Raw genomic sequence first — 17,880 nt, 5'->3', positions numbered from 1 at the left:
ATATTACGGGTTCACATTAATAAATATGCAGAAGATCTATTTTCCTAATATTATTTTATTGTATGTTTATATACTGAAATAAAATTGCCTCAAAATACACTACAATGCCTTTCATTATCTGCTGCTATTCTGCGTATATGGTAGCATACCAGTCACAACATTAGCATTTTCTGTAGTTGTCACCCTAAACTGCACATTCAAAACAAATCACAGTACAGTGGCACTACATAACAGTATAACCAATCTTAGTACAGTAATACTGTTGTAACCAATCACGGTGAAGACATGCTACAGTAACCAATCACAGTTAGAATATACTGCTGTAACCAATTACAGTGAAGATATACTGTTGTAGCCAATCACAGTGAAGATATACAGCTGTAACCAATCGCAATGAAGATATACATGTTAAATTAAGAGTGAAGCTTGCTTGAAGGATTCAGCTTATTTCCTGTTGAGAGATTGCTCTCCCCCTCAGCACTGATATGAGTCTCTGTGTGTGGCAGATACTTTCTCATGCTCTCAAATCTACTCCTCCCAGCAGCGTAGCGTTCTCCTTCCTCTGTTCCTTGAACCTAAAATGTTCATATACTTATGTAAATATGACGCAATTCCTAAAGTTGACCACAACATTAAAACGTGAAAAATTTTTCATAAAACAACATGTTTAATTATTTCATCATAACCATTAGTTGTCTGATGGTAGCTTCGTATTTAGGGATAACGTTTGGGTGAAAAATCCATAGCCAAAATGTTGCCACCTGTATTACTTCAGTAGTTTTCCATAGGCTTAAGAGTGCGGAAGGTGACTCAAAGAATTCTTCAAAGCTTTCGGTTGTAATCAGTAAACACGTTTAATTTAATATAAGCCACTAGTGAATCGTTACTATAATAAGAACCGTGCCCAACTATCTGTTCGAATCTACACTTAGAGGTTAAAAACCAAGGAATCAAACTTGAATATTCGGCTTAGTAGGCAGGCGTACTAGCAACTACGCCACTCGACCGCCTTACTGGATTGTGGAATAATTGTGCACATATTTACTACACAGGATGATCCCTCACAGACTGCCAGCGTACTAGTATATATGTCAGAGACACACTCGTCATGTCAGATGTGAACTCGAACTTAATGAATTACTGAATACAACTAACGTTAATTATTAAAGGTTTCTGACAAGTTAACACCAAAAAGCCACCAGTTGTATAAACGTATAATTTCATGCAGCAAGCAAATACTGTCCCTTTCTGGTTTATGACAACATATTAGTAAAAAATATTGTATTTTATTCGTCTTAAACATGTTTGGACGAATAATACTACTTAATGAGTTTAACCAAAAATTAGTTGTCGATGGTAAAATATAAGTGGGGTGGTCAGAGCTGCTACTCAAACAAAGGTGTCCCTTAGCCTAAAATACCCTCAGTCAAAGCTACCATTTACCTCAAGGTGCCCTTCGACAAGGATATCCAAAGATGGTGAGAAATAAAAGGGAACCTCAATTTATGTGTCTGCTAAAACTAACACTAATAGACCACAGCCTGAAATGAAAAGCCCGGTAAAAGGAATTGAAACACTAGGCTTCATGGTGCCTGAGATTCACCCAGTTGGGAAAGAGACATTTGAGGGACGGGGTTACCTTCATTGTTGGAATTTGGATGATTCTATGGTTATCATCTCGGCCGACAAAGCAAAAATATCCCACTGCCACACGCTTGGTTTCAGGAGAATTCTCCGCCAGCACATCAATATCAACAAGCACTTCCACCTCCATCAATCGTCGTGATGTGAAGCAGAGTCGAGCGAAAAAGAATAAGAGGGACCCTAAAATATATGAAATGTAATGGATGCACCTCTCTGAAGTTGTTGGCTTACCAGCAGGTGATCTCAAGGTTACAAACACGACACAGGTATTTTAGTGATGTTACGTAGCTATCAGCTGGTTATTAAACATTAAAGATCTTAAGTTAAAGAATACACTTCCCGTTACTTCGTTAAAATGTGGTTTACTCAAAAAATTGTTGTAAATCTATCAGAATTAAATTTTGTCAAACATCTGCAGCATTGATCTCTCCAGCATTCAATAATGCTGCAGAGATCAATTGAGCATTCTAGCAGAAGATGAAAGCATGGTTGTTCCTGTATTGACCCAGTACCTCTGCTTAAGAGGAAAGGCAGAGCTGGAACATCGAAAAAAAGGACATCAGCTGCCACAGGAAACATCAGTGATTAACTCCAGTGCCCCAAAAAGGCCACAACTCAAAAGGGAACACTCTGACGACAGCTGCGTTTTCTTACCAAGAAGCAAACACTAGTTTGTTCACAGATCAAGCGCCCTGTATTACTAGGCAATGTTCTAGAGAGTGTGAAGCAAGGTCTTTTAGAGTGACAATGGGACGCCCATCAAGCCACATGTATGAAGACAGTAGAAAGACATACACAGGTTTTTAGGGCAAATAACAAACCAATATTGAATATTAATAGCCAGGCTACTAACGCTTTCAGCACAAAAGTAGCAAAAACTAATCATGGACAGCACGGCAAGGTCACTAGGTCAGTAAGGTTATCTAAAACTAAACACTATTCGACGAGAAAAATAATTATGGTCATGTATCAATGGCATCAATCAACGTTATTAGCTAGCTGTATTGCGTTCTGGAATTTCCATTACACGATGTAAACTAGAAAAGGTTAAAAATACTCGTTTGTGATTCAGAGTTTGGAGTTAAAGGTTGACTTGCAACAAAGTTCACAATACAGTTATTTGGTATCAAAGGGTTCACCATCTCTTACTCTGCTGTTTTGTTGGTGCAAAATATGTGGAAATGTGATTACAAGCTCTTAAAAGATCAAAAACGAACAGGTAATTGCACCCATCACAAAAACGTCGTAGTTTGGAATCTCTTTGTTTCGATGATTTATTCAAACATTGTGGTTATTTTTTTGACACGTGATTTTATTACGTGAAATTAAAGGCCAATAAAAGGTTCAATATAAAACGTCTCATAGCACTAGTTTATGACAAACACTTGGGGTTCTACCAGTAAGCCCTTATCAAGTATAGATGCTCACTACTTTACAGTTTTGTTTCAGTCTGGTCTAATCATCTAGTTGTAACCTGATCATGCGATCCATACTTCCTGCCAAATCGCGTGAACAATTTCTGCATCATTTTTTGACTATCACAGGAGACCAACAGGCTCGTCATCTTTTTCTGAGGATAATAAGCACTCCTTCGAGCTAAGGTTCAAAAGTTATACAATTTTTTGCGGTAGGTTTTGATATATCAGTGCTAAAAGTGACAGCATTACAATGATGATGAAATAGACGAGTGAGGACAATAGACATGGTTTTATTGAACACGTGAAGTGTATTTGTGAAAATATTTTGACGAATGAGGTTGTATCAGTTTTTGTGATGGCTGCAATTAACTGTTAGTTTTTGAGCTTTTAAGAGCTTGTAATCACATTTCCACATAGTTTGCACCTACAACCCAGCAGAGTAAGAGATGGTGAATCTTTGGATATCAAATAACTGTAATGTGAATTTTGTTGCAAGTCACTGTTTATGAATTCTGCATTAAAAACATGCTAGTGGTTAAAACAAATTTAATACTGCAACTCTAAATAAGGTGGGAAAAGTACATGGTTGGGTAAGCCCTGGAGCTCCATTGTCTTCTATATTAGAACCAAAAACAGTGAATAATAATAGTTGATAATAATATAAGATAATATTTGTATGTGAAAACCAAGCACTATTAGCTTGAAATGGAAAAGAGCCTCAGAATGACTATTCCAATTAATTCATTTATCAGCTATGCTTGTTAGGATGCAGTTAGCTATGCTTGTTAGGTTGAAGTTGGATTACTAGCGTTTCAAAGGACATTGGCATGATGCGGATTAACTCGAGTGCTTCGTTAAAAAAGACACGAATTTCTACGCCAGAGGTCATAGGGGGGTTCATTCGGAACTGCTCAAATTGAACTAAGAAGGACTGAATTGTGGAAAATGGAATAGCTTGCGCATTATTCGTCAGCGCTGTCTCCATCCTTCCCAAGCATGAAAAATTTGTGAGTAACAAAACTTACTTGACTTGTGAATTTTTGGCGTTTTGCAGATGATACAAACTTGCTGAGTAACCGCATCATGGAAACGGTAATTGAATCACTCATGTGTGAAAACTTGCATTTAATTGGCACAACAAACACTCTGCACTCATTCTCCTCATTTAGCTGCGTGGCAACATTTGAGTAAGAAAAATTTTTCTCCAGTTTCATCATAGTAGCATAGTACAAGCGCATAGTCAGCCCTCCAAAATGCCTTACCTCTGGGAACAAGCTCAAGGAAATTGAACTGGTAGCCGCATGTCACATCAACAGAATGGGCTCGACTGTGTCTTTTGGCAACTAAACAAGCGCATACCTCCATTTTCTCAACAACAGATCCGCATCGCATGTACATGTGCGTTCCACAGTCATCCAGGCCAGCTACTTGAGAGAGAAGCAGCTCGGAGTGCTGCACACTGCTTAGACCACCTACAAGTCATAATAACTGCTGGTCACACCTGCACATGGATGTCATGCACCTGTCATGTCTCCTGGGTTAATCCGTAAATTTGTAGTCATTCGCAAAATGGAAACGGCAAAGAATCTGCAAGCAAAGCGAGTTTTGTTTCTCACAAATTTTTACTGAATTTTTTATGCTTGCGAATGTTGCGCAAGGAAATGCGGCGCAAGCTATTCCATTTTAAACATTTTCCAACTTTCAGTCATTCTTATTTCGATTTGAGTGGTTCCGGATGCGGTGCATGTAGATCTGGCGTAGAAATCTCATTTTTTAACAATGTGCCCGCGTTAATCCACAACTTGCGAAGATCTATTAAAACACTCATCACACAGTAACTCTACAAGCGCACTACTTCAGATCCGCATCATATAAACATAGTAATTGTAACACCTCCAACCAGGTGCCAGGTTTTGCCTGCACCTGAATGCCGTGTCACACCTACGACCTGTCACAACCTCATTTGGTTATCACATTGTATCTTCATTTAGGTGACACATCGCCTCTGCTTCAACAAGTCACATAACACCTGTTCTGGTGTGCCATCAGACAGTCAAACCTACATGTAGGTAAATGTATTATATTACAACTATAACATGGGTGTTGATCAACAATTGTCTTTGGCCAGGGTTAGAGGTTGGGATAAAAGATTGTTTTCAACAGGACTCGAACTTGGAACTCCGAGCTTCGCAGACCATGACTCTAACACCTGCCCCAATCAACCGCCGAGTGTCATTTCTTGATTGTGCAGATGGTTGTTCTCTATGATTCATCAGCCCACCTGACAATCTCTCAGAACACATGAGACTGCCAGGGGGCTAATAACTGCTAGTACGTGCTAGTACCTGCTAGTATGCGCTAGTACCTGCTACTACCTGCTACTACCCTGTAAACTCACATTCAGAATGGTGATTTCAAATCTTCAAATACGAGTTAAATAAAGAAAGCTGCCTTATTCTGTAATCCATATAATGTGTAATATAGTCTACCGTTGCTTCTTTATGACACCAGATTCTGTAATCCATATAATGTGTAATATAGTCTACAATTGCTTCTTTATGACACCAGTTCTTACTGTAGCTGTCACTTTGTCAATATAGTCATAGTGTCAACGTTATACTTACTATCACTGCTCCAGCGTTGTCTACACATCACACAAACCCACTTCACAATCTAACACAAGCTCCAAAATGTTAAATGGGATATCCCATAGCATCACCAATGATGTATTCTACTATATTCTAACCTTTTCCTTGTGAGCTTTTTGCAGGTTTCTTGAGGCCATTTGTGTCATATTCAGATGTATTATGGGATATTGTACTAGATGAAAATCTTTTCCTATTCTCTCTGTACTTCTCATACCTCGAAGACCCCTCCTCTTCCTGTCGCGGCTCAAGGTACAACTTTGGGATTCTTGCTAACTTCCAATCATTCTCAACATTGAAGGCCACGTGCCAGCCAGACGCCTTGCAGACCAGACGTCTGCTGCCTATGAGAAAAGTCACAAAAACTGAGAGACATCGTTGAATGAAGTTAGCTAGCAGTGAATAGTGAAAAATACTCGACTAATTTATCATCAACACCCATGACAAAAGTAAGTGTATAGTAATGCTAGCAGGCCTGAGGAGAGATTACATGGTCTCTTGAACGCGTCAAAGAGTGGATTCAACAAGTTCTGCTACATTTACATGCAATACACATACTATCTATAACCTGCTACTATAAAGGCAAACTGTTCATGAGCAGCAGGCATGTAGGCTGCTATCTATTGCTTAATACCAACCCTGTTATTCTTGGCAACCAATTGCCAAGAATAACAGTTTTTGAAACAATTGGCTGTGGAAAAGAAGCATGGAAAACCTAATAAAATGGCAAAACTGGTATTATTTACACAGAAAATTGTGAGCAGTGCCAACAAGGAACTTTGGGAATTCATCCGATTACAAATTCAGTAGGTTTAGGTAAATTAAAAACTGTTTTCCCGCTACTTACATGTACATCGCATTGCTATATGACTTATATATAAATGATATATAACATAGGAGGCTTTTATGAGATTGTGCTGATACAGAAAAATGTAACTGTCAATCCTGTAAGAGATTATGTAGTCCTACTCCTGCCACTATTAAGTCATAACATTCTGTGTAACACAGCTCGAGCCTTTTGTTTTGTTATATGAAAATAACATAATTGTTCAGCAACTTGTATGCAGCAGACAATCAGCTTGAGACCCATTAAGCATTAGTCATTGAGTTATTACAAAGTCATTGAGTTATTACAAAGTCATTGAGTTATTACAAAGCCATTGAGTTATTACAAAGTCATTGATTTATTACAAAGTCATTGAGTTATTACAAAGTCATTGAGTTATTACAAAGTCATTAAGTTATTACAAAGTCATTGAGTTATTACAAAGTCATTGAGTTATTACAAAGTCATTGAGTTATTACAAAGCCATTGATTTATTACAAAGCCATTGATTTATTACAAAGTCAATGAGTTATTACAAAGTCATTGAGTTATTACAAAGTCATTGAGTTATTACAAAGCCATTGATTTATTACAAAGCCATTGATTTATTACAAAGTCAATGAGTTATTACAAAGTCATTGAGTTATTACAAAGTCATTGAGTTATTACAAAGTCATTGAGTTATTACAAAGCCATTGAGTTATTACAAAGCCATTGAGTTATTACAAATTCATTGAGTTATTACAAAGTCATTGAGTTATTACAAAGCCATTGAGTTATTACAAAGCCATTGATTTATTACAAAGTCATTGAGTTATTACAAAGTCATTGAGTTATTACAAAGCCATTGATTTATTACAAAGCCATTGATTTATTACAAAGTCAATGAGTTATTACAAAGTCATTGAGTTATTACAAAGTCATTGAGTTATTACAAAGCCATTGAGTTATTACAAAGCCATTGATTTATTACAAAGTCATTGAGTTATTACAAAGTCATTGAGTTATTATAAAGTCATTGAATTATTACAGTCACTGAGTTATTACAAAGTCATTGAATTATTACAAAGTCATTGAGTTACTACAAAGTCATTGAGTTATTACAAAGTCATTGAGTTATCACAAAGCCATTGAGTTATTACAAAGTCATTGAGTTATTACAAAGTCATTGAGTTATTACAAAGTCATTGAGTTATTACAAAGTCATTGAGTTATTACAAAATCATTGAGTTATTACAAAGTCATTGAGTTATCACAAAGTCATTGAATTATTACAAAGTCACTGAGTTATTACAAAGTCATTGAGTTATTACAAAGTCATTGAGTTATTACAAAGTCATTGAGTTATTACAAAATCATTGAGTTATTACAAAGCCATTGATTTATTACAAAGTCATTGAGTTATTACAAAGTCATTGAGTTATTATAAAGTCATTGAATTATTACAGTCACTGAGTTATTACAAAGTCATTGAATTATTACAAAGTCATTGAGTTACTACAAAGTCATTGAGTTATCACAAAGCCATTGAGTTATTACAAAGTCATTGAGTTATTACAAAGTCATTGAGTTATTACAAAGTCATTGAGTTATTACAAAGTCATTGAGTTATTACAAAGTCATTGAATTATTACAAAGTCATTGAATTATTACAAAACCATTGAGTTATTACAAAGTCATTGAGTTATCACAAAGCCATTGAGTTATTAAAAAGTCACTGAGTTATTACAAAGTCATTGATTTATTATAAAGTCATTGAGTTACTACAAAGTCATTGAGTTACTACAAAGTCATTGAGTTATTATAAAGTCATTGAGTTACTACAAAGTCATTGAGTTACTACAAAGTCATTGAGTTATTACAAAGTTATTGAGTTATTACAAAGCCATTGATTTATTACAAAGCCATTGAGTTATTACAAAGTCATTGATTTATTACAAAGTCATTGAGTTATTACAAAGTCATTGAGTTATTACAAAGTCACTGAGTTATTACAAAGTCATTGAGTTATTACGAAGTCAGTGATTCATTCTGAAGCTTTCACTAGTCGGTGTTACAATGTTACAATACATCTAGGATGATCATCAGTGTCAATGCAGTGATCATGCTTTCATCGGTGAACAGTCCTCGACAAAGTGTTCCCATTACAGACTGCCTTAGCTAGAACGATGAAATGCCAGTCCCGCAGCAACTATCGTGTAAGATATATAGATTAAGCAATCCGCTACAGCGAATCATCATCGCCAAAGTGGAGCACATTACTCCAACTGTTGTGGATGATCAGCGAAATATAAACTTTGACAGCTGCAATGTTTCCCAACATATCTGCGTTGCCACTGCCGATGTACATAATGTACATATGTACATAGGCTTGTTGATTATGTACATTGATGTACATAATCAACAAGCCTGACATAAGATGATATAGCGTGAACCAGACTTAAGGAACATGTTTTGTCAGCCCTGATAATAGTGTACCAGTGTTTCGGAATGTTGCCAAACTAGGTAAGCATTTGGCTATGTAATCAATGCCAATAAAATACACTTTAAAAGTTAAGTTGGGGTAGCATATTCAATGATCAAAAATAATAGTGAGGATTATTCAAAGGCAATGATATTCTTCATTTAGTAAGTGGTATTTGTAGAATGCTTGACATGAAAAGCATAATACATTCTGATCATTTCATCACGACACGGCTGAAAGGACCTGTGAGGTATAACATCAACGAGCAACTTTTCCAGTAGACATGAGAAAGGCAAAGCAAAAAGGTTTTCCCTATCATTACAGGGTGGAACAAGCTAAAATAGCAACCAGTAAACGAATCAGGCGAACTGAACAGGAAACAAGCAAAAACGACCAATGAATCTTAGAGCATACAAGAGACCAGATCCTCAGCCCATATTACGCTTTTTATCTCGATAGCGTGAGAGGCGGTGTAGTAGATGTCGGCGACACACGTCAACAAGTGGCCTGGATATGCCGACAGCAGGAGTTCAAAATACTCGAGGTAAACCATTCCGCAGTGTACTGGCTCCATTAGGCTGCCCTGTTAGAAGTTGGCCATTCAGAAGACAGGATAACTTGATTATGGCCACAATATGGTTGGATTTGCACTACCTTTGATTACGTTATTACAAATTGTTAGACTGCCTGTTGCTCCAATTATGGAGTTCATATGATGAAGTAAGTACTGTTGCCTCATTCACTGAGTTTTCAGTAGCCACTCAATGATAACCAAAGCTACGAGTTTATGGGAGCTGCGAGATTATGTGAGATGTGAGTTGGAAAAGCGATAAGACCTTTGGCTATCAATTGAAAAAATTCCTGACATGACTGTTTTATCAAAGATAAGAGTGGTGATATATTATCTGTTTATCAGTTAAACCCTTATTCATCGTGATCAGTTCATGACAAGAATACTGTGAAAACTGGTCGTAGTTATCAGTTGTGCATGTGGTGACTCACTATGTTTCCATGACACGATTGGTCAGCAAGTTTGACTCATCCGCAAGATTTAAACGGCAAGAATCCGTGAGTCAATCGATTTTGTTACTCGCAAATCTTTATCAAATGTTTCACAATTGCAAATGACAGAAGCAGTTGCTGGAAATGATGCGCGGTTAAATGCCGTGCCTGCTATTCAATTTGAAACATTTTTCACACATCTGTTCATCTTGTTTTGATTTGAGCTGTTTTTGTGAGCTTTAACCCATAAGATAACTTATACTGCAGAACAACGCCAAACACTCAATTCAGCATTGATAAAACATTCACCATACTATCTGGCTGCGAGTCTCATTGGTGAGGGAGCAATAATGAATGACTGGCCTACACAGATGTTCAGCTACATGGCCCAATTATTTATTAGTGCTCCATACAGGTAATATTCAATCAGCAACTGCAGACTACTGCCTGATGGCTTCTATGACGGTTTCAAAATTGCACATAAATGCACTCTTCACAATAACCAAGAAGAGGGCAGCGCCCAGAGCTGTATTAACTTAATAACATAATCAATAAGTAGGAAGCATCAGTTTGATCTTCTGATAAGGCTAATGGTAGCTGCAAGCTACTTATCATTTCCTAGAATATGTCTATTCAAAGTACAGGCAGCTTTGATGCAATCCAGCTGTGGGTAGTCTATATTCCAGAGGGCACATCATCAGACCGAGAGGCAAAGGTTGAAGGTTTTTTAAACAGTTTACCAAAAAAACACAACTAAAAGACTCTCTCAGCCTTAGTGATGTGTAAACAGTCAGCTGAGCTCAGGCTATAGAGATATCATGCTGCCAAAAGTTGATACGACTTAAACAGTGTTTTAACAAGTAGTGATCTACTTACAACAAAATGAAGTGGTCATATCTCAGCTAGCTACACTATATATTCATATATTTGCAGGTTACAAATGTATATCAATATATCAATAAGCTATACGTGTAAAGTAATAGATCTACAGACTGTGCATATTTATAGATGATGTACATGTATATTTATAGATGGTCTCTTTGTAGATTTATATATGCTGTACATGTATATTTATAGATGATATGCAACAGTAGCAATCCAAAATTGTGATATGGCTCACATGCAGCTTATAAAGACTCGATGGAAACAGTAGATTTTCTTGGATAGTGAAGACAACTCCATTTTCAAAATCTTGAAATTTTAAAAATTATAAAAATCTTCATTGAAATGCAAATTATATCAAATTACAAGGTAAGAATTATTAGCATAACGAGTAAGGGTACGTGATAAAGGTCATCTAAGGGTTACCATTTGCTGCCACATCCCATACACAAAGTGAACTTGAGCACCTCCTTTCCATACTTATGAACCTGCTTTTTGTAGCACTCTTTGAGAAACTTATATGAAACAAAAACATTTTATTCTCCGGAGGTTAGTCTTCCTATAATATGGATTATTAAAAAAGGGTACTATAGACAGTCCTGACATTAATAATATTGGTAGAAAGTAACTTCTACAACTAATATCCACTTTAGATCAAACATATTGCAATATTATAGTTACTGCTTTAATATTCAATTTTAATTTAAAATTGAAACTATAATGGTTGGCCATTACTAAATGGTTAAACGTTAAAAATAGTTACATATTAAAAATAGTTCAATGTTTAAAAGTATAAAAAGAAAGCAAATTGGTGCTTCTAGTCTCGAGCAATAAAGAAACTGACCAGATTGGTTAACAACGACAGAATATTATATAATATTATATAACAATAATGTTACATAATACATTATAAAAAACATATAATAATTTAATTATATAATAGTGTACAATGATATTATTATATTATACAACCCGTCTAAATAAAGACAATATGATAAAAATATTATCAAACTATATAATACAAATATTAAATTTGTAATATATAGAAATATAGTACAACTTGTCTAAAGAACAGTATAATATTATACAATAACAATATCACTGTACAACCTGTCTAAACAACAATACAATTTGGTATAAGGAATTTCTGGGTTGATGTACTGAACCATCATATCAAAATAAATACCTTTGACTTCACCTTTTTGATTGACTACTAGTAAAAATATCTGTTGATGGAATAGTAACTACTAAAGAAGGTACGGTCAAAGCTGGGAACAGTCAGTAAACACGACAGACAGTCTTTATTTGTACACTTGAAACTGATAATAACAGTACAGACAACCTGCAGGTAGGTCGGGCTCTCAAACTAAACTTACCGCATGAAGAGAACGCTCTCCGGCGGTATAGTTACAATAGCGGGTAGAGACCACCGTCCCCGTCTCTTCTATGAATCTGAGCAAGCTACCTGCACCCAGTCGTCCATTGGCGCCAGCATCAGCCACTGTAGACAACCTGAAAGCAAATGTAACTAGACAAGCAATCCGTAACTTTACATGAAGAAAATAAGAACAATCAGAAGCAACTGTTAGAAAAGTTAGTAACTGGTGTTACTAGTTAGTTGTTAGTTAGTTGGTGTTGTTAGTTAGCGCCAGCCATAGTTATCTGTGAACATTAAAAAAACAGAGAGATTTTAGTAACAGATTAATAAATCATATTGACATCTATAATTAATTGTTTTCGAAAAAATTGGTGAAACCATTTGTCAAATATTTTCTGTTGATGTCATAAGATATTTCATATCTTATGACTAACTCTTGCTTTCGCTTAAGAATGTCTGGAAGCATCAAACCTACACACGAATAAAGGAAATAAATTTTCCCAAAAAATTCCTGGACTCATATGATGTTGAAACTAGATCCTCTTTTACAATTACGTAAGCAAAGGGGTATTTATATTAGGATTGAACGTGACATCAGCTTTTGTGACTTTCGCAAGTTTATATAAGGATCTTCTCATAGTTGGGCATAGAAAATCAAGCTAATTTGAATTATTAGCCTATAATGCTTAGTACTGATAAATAAGAGTCGATCACTTGAAGTTATCATATAGATTTGTGTCAGTATTCGACATAGATAGAGTTCTTGCTGAAGAAGTATTTAAAAAATATCTAGTACCTTCTAATGTAAATAAATAGTAATTAATATATAACAAAATAAGCAAAAGAAATTTCACGATGATGTCAGCAAAGATGAAAACACATGTATGACAAAAACCATAACTGGTTTGGCCTAGAAAAATGATTTCAAATAAATATAACACTGCTATCTTATCAAGTGAAATAGGGGGTGATTATAGGATATTGGATAGGATATAGATAGGTGATTATAGGGGGGTAAGTAACACCATATTAAATAGCAACACATGTACAGTAGGTGCTCCTACAATGTAAATAATCCGTTCCAAGAACGTTGTGTTGCACAACCGTAAAACGAACAGTAAAATACATATAAATTGCCTAAACTTGTAAATTTAAAGCACACTCCTTTGGCCATAGAAAAAAAAACAACTAGAGCTGACTTTCGAATCTGTGGGCTGTCTCATAGCTGCAGTAATATTGGTTTCCATCGACAACTTTTCTTTTTTTTCTGATCAACTTTTACTGGTTTTATAGACTATGATTGCGATAATTTTACATCTTGATGAAGCACGCGCATCTTTGATATTTGTTTACAACGATTTGCCTATACTTTCTAAACAGCAAAGTTTATACCACAAAGTAAAACTAATAACAAATATTTTACATGTCTACAATAAAGGAAAACAAAAATATTTTCACTAGAAAAGAGCGAAACTACCTGTTCATCGTCGATCTGTATCCAGGAAGTCATGGTGAAATAAAAAATAACTTTCGATGACACTCCAACTAGTGAATATCATATTGGTGTACCGATGCTTCAACATCTGCACCAATTGGTCGCCTTCAAGTATTTATAAACAATTGCGCAGCTACCATATTCTCTGTTTTTTTACACATTTGATGATCTACCACAATGAACTATGTCATAGAAGTTGTATATATAATGAATATAACACTATACGCACGACGTCGTTTGATCTCTTGCAAGTGCGGCGAGATAGGTTACCATTCAAATCAAATTTCAGAACTCGCCCGACTTAACAATTTATGTTATATGGAATTTTTTACGTAGTATGAAGAAAAAACTTCACATAAGTTCTTTGTGTTATTTGTAATTTACGGTATAGGAGGTACATGTTATAGGACCATGTACTGTATATAGTAGACGCTCCTGTAACAATAAATACATCAATCTATCACACAATATGTGTTCCACAAGCTGTGTCTATCACATTCCGTGTCTACAACACAATATGTCGGTCGTACAATAGGTCTATAACACAATATGTTTACCACACAGTGTTTTTCCACCAAGTTTGTCAACCACACAATATCTGTGCTGTACAATGTTTGCTAAACAGTGTATGCCTGTTTACCAAATCACAATATTTTTACTGCATCAACCCCATAAATCTACCCTCTATAAATCTACCCTCTATAAATCTACCCTCTATAAATCTACCCTATCATAGCACTATCTACTGGTCTCTGTGGCCAGAAGAGAGAAAGGAACTCACTTGCTGAGTGTAACTGTTCTATGGCTGGAGTTGGCCCCACCGAGGTCATCAGAAGTCAGCACACCTTTCATGTGCCATGACTCTTCAGGTAAATATGAATCACCTGTGACCTCTCTGCTAGGCCTTCCTATATAAAATGGCACAAGCTATTAGTATGGCCTTGAGCGGCATCTCAGTGGCATATACTGGAGAGAATGAAAAGCAACAAAATCTGAAAACAAACACTGCAGTATTTTGTTGATGTCCATGTTCCGTGCACGTGATAGTAATTAATCGGCCTGGCCCAATCAAAAGGTCTTTGTCTAGTTGAAAGACTTGCAGAAGGCAGTTGTGACTTCAAGCAGGTTTTTTGTTAACTGGACAGACCCAAACCCCAAACTATTTGAATGGTAAAAAGGTCTTTTAACTGTTCAAAAGGTTTTTATCCAACTAAAAAACTTTTTCTAAACTTTCACAGCTAAACTTAACGACAGCTATATTAAAGTTGGGCATTGTAGTAACTGAGTTATCCTACCAGATCTGTCTCGTGAGACGGCTCGGGCATGACTGTTTCGAGTTGGAGTTATTTTAAGCACTTTGGTGACAGTGGTGACTCCATTTAATCCAACTTTATGGGAAACTAAAGCCTGATGACCAGACGAACTCATGTCTAAAACAAGTTATTTGTAAGTGAATTCATGTGTAAAACATCGTAACTTTTTGAAAACTTGTGATCCCATGATGCCATTGTGACCAGCATAAAAATAGCTTGAATACCTAAATAAAATTCAAATGTTAACTGATTGAAACAATGCGATATTAAAAACCCACTACAATCACATAATATCACTAAAGATATACCTCCTAAGCTGTGATTACATAACAAGTTTTCTGTAATGCTACTTGGTCTGAGTGTTACACAAAGTTTGTCCTTTTTATCACTTCTGTTCTGAATATGATGAAATACATTTTAATTTGGTCTCTGCCTCTTGAGGTCCTTCAATAAAATGGATGTCAAAGTTGACATCACCTAGTAAGATGCAATCAAACAGAAAACTAAATAGATAGATTTAAAGAGCTGCCATAAGCAGTAGCATTATAGTTGTAGAACTACAAAAAAATTAATCATGCTGCAAAGAATAGAAGGTTATTATTCTGAAAAAGTGAGAAAATAAATATTGCAGAAAGTAATTGTTGTAAACTTTATTTAAGTTCGCACTAAGAGAATACATTTGGTCGATGATTGCCATAATTAAGTGATAACTGTTAAAGGGTTTATAGATGACACGCTAATAATATCTGCATGGGAAGTGTTCAACATGTTGGTTTCTATGATACACCACTAGCTATCTACTATTCATAACCAACTAGCATAAGCCTGGCGATGCCCAAGATTTCTTTTATGTTCAGTGAGATAGCCCGCCAGTGGGGTTTAGGAGGCTAGTTCTTAAAAACGGGTTGAAGTTTTGAAGTCAAATATATTTGGTAATCTGGTGGAAGGCACTGAGTGTGAAGTTTGAATGAAATCAGCCAAAAAATGCGGAAGCGTATAGCAATTATGCAGACTGACTGACACATACACACAAAGTGGGATACAATATATTAATATAGATGATAAAAACTGTGCATAAAATAAATTAATCTATTAAAATCTGAAGATTCACATACAAACCTTCAAATGAAGTAGCTACAGAACAGATTTTTAAGCAACTGAGGAGCATTTTGCAAACATGAATATCAACACAAATTTCTGTTGGTTTAACAAGTTTAACAGTCTATCGACTTTTTATGTCTATCGTCTAATCTAATCTAAAATTTTCCCACTACACCCTTTTAGAAAGAAGGAAAGGTGTGGGAACTCTTTTATAACAAAAATTCTTTACTAAAAACCTCTCAGGTCTCGAGTTGTTCTCGGCCAAAAAGAATTAAAAAACGCATTTGTCCGGATTGTTGGCACAAACAGACCTGCTTTCTGTCGAGTGTTATGGTGCTTGATAGTATTTTTAAAATCAGGGACCGTAAAGTTCCTTTCCACTACTTTTAAATAAAATGCACACCTAATATCTTTTCGCCGTTTAGCTAAACTCTCGATCCCTGTATTTGCTCTTATTTCTGTAAAACTGACTTGCCCCTTTAGTTTAAAAATGAACCTTAAAGCGGTGTTCTGTACTTTCTCAAATCTTTTGATATCTTTTTAATAAAAGGGTCCCATACTGTGCAACCGTACTCTAAAAGTGGCCTCACCAAAGAAAAATGAGCAATCAGCCGAGTTTTTGTGTCAGCATGCTTTAAAACTCTCCTTAGCATATGTAATGTTCTATTAGCTTTGCTTATTATTTTTACATAGTGAATCTCCCATTTCAGGTTATTTTGCAACTCAATGCCAAGATATGGATGTGAATCAACATTGTCTAAACGTTGGTCACATAAAAAATAACTTGCTTTTGAATTCGACTCTCCAACTGAAAGAACAGCACATTTAGAAACATTAAAAGTCAATTGCCACTCATTAGAATACTTTTGGAGTACCCTAAGGTCTTGTTGCAATACCGCTTTGTTGACGCGGGAATTAAATAAAAGAGTATCGTCAGCAAACAGTCGGTATTCTGACACCATAAGATCTGGCAAGACATTAACGTACAATAAAAAAGAAGGGGTCCCATAACTGACCCTTGGGACACTCCTGAGTTAATTGGACAAAATGGAGAGTTGGCATCTTCCACGGAAACAAATTGCTTTCGGTTAGATAAAAAATCTTCTATCCAAAAAATAAGTTTTTCATTTATACCGTAATAGTTGAGTTTGAGTAAGTTTACGATGATTCACAGTATCAAATGCCCTAAAAAAATCTAATATGATTACATCTGTAATAATTCTATTATCCAGATTAGAAGCAAGATCGTTAATTGTATAAACAAGCTGGGAATCACAAGATCTTCCACTTCTAAATACATGCTGACTATCGTGCAAAATGTTGTATGTGTTTAGATGATCATGAATTTTAGAAGATACAATATGTTCGAGAAGTTTACAAGTAATGCAAGTCAAAGACACTGGTCTGTAGTTAGTGGGTAATTCTTTACTTCCTTTTTTATAAATAGGTATGACCCTAGCAACTTTCCAGATTGATGGTATTGTGTAACTGTCTAACCTCGTGTTGAAAAATCTCCGTAAGACATGGAGCTATAACGCGAGAAAACAGTTTTAAAACTTTACTAGACAAACAATCAGGTCCCCCCAGTTTTACTTTCCTCTAGATTTTGCAACAGGTCGAATACTCCTTCTCTAGAAATTATCAAGTCAGTTTTATCTTTAGATATATCCACTGATTTTATTTCAGGTGATTGGCCATCATCTTTGACAAAG

The 17,880-nt window shown here is 35.7% G+C and overlaps 1 protein-coding gene across 1 annotated transcript; it reads right to left on the bottom strand.

Moving 5' to 3' along the window:
- Positions 1 to 220: 220 nt before the first annotated feature.
- Positions 221 to 15,182, bottom strand: LOC137404758 (cytosolic acyl coenzyme A thioester hydrolase-like). The gene is made up of 8 exons (XM_068090991.1): positions 15,050 to 15,182; positions 14,536 to 14,662; positions 12,258 to 12,393; positions 9,412 to 9,580; positions 5,809 to 6,051; positions 4,325 to 4,534; positions 1,640 to 1,824; positions 221 to 575 (listed from the first exon to the last, which is right to left on the bottom strand). The coding sequence occupies exons 1-8, from the start codon at positions 15,180 to 15,182 to the stop codon at positions 414 to 416; spliced, it is 1,365 nt and encodes a 454-aa protein (XP_067947092.1). The 3' UTR covers positions 221 to 413.
- Positions 15,183 to 17,880: the final 2,698 nt, after the last annotated feature.

The sequence above is a fragment of the Watersipora subatra genome, chromosome 9, assembly GCF_963576615.1.
Source record: "Watersipora subatra chromosome 9, tzWatSuba1.1, whole genome shotgun sequence".
NCBI lineage: Eukaryota > Metazoa > Bryozoa > Gymnolaemata > Cheilostomatida > Watersiporidae > Watersipora > Watersipora subatra.
The sequence above is the reverse complement of the archived record's forward strand: the minus strand, read 5'-3'. Positions and strand labels throughout refer to the sequence as shown.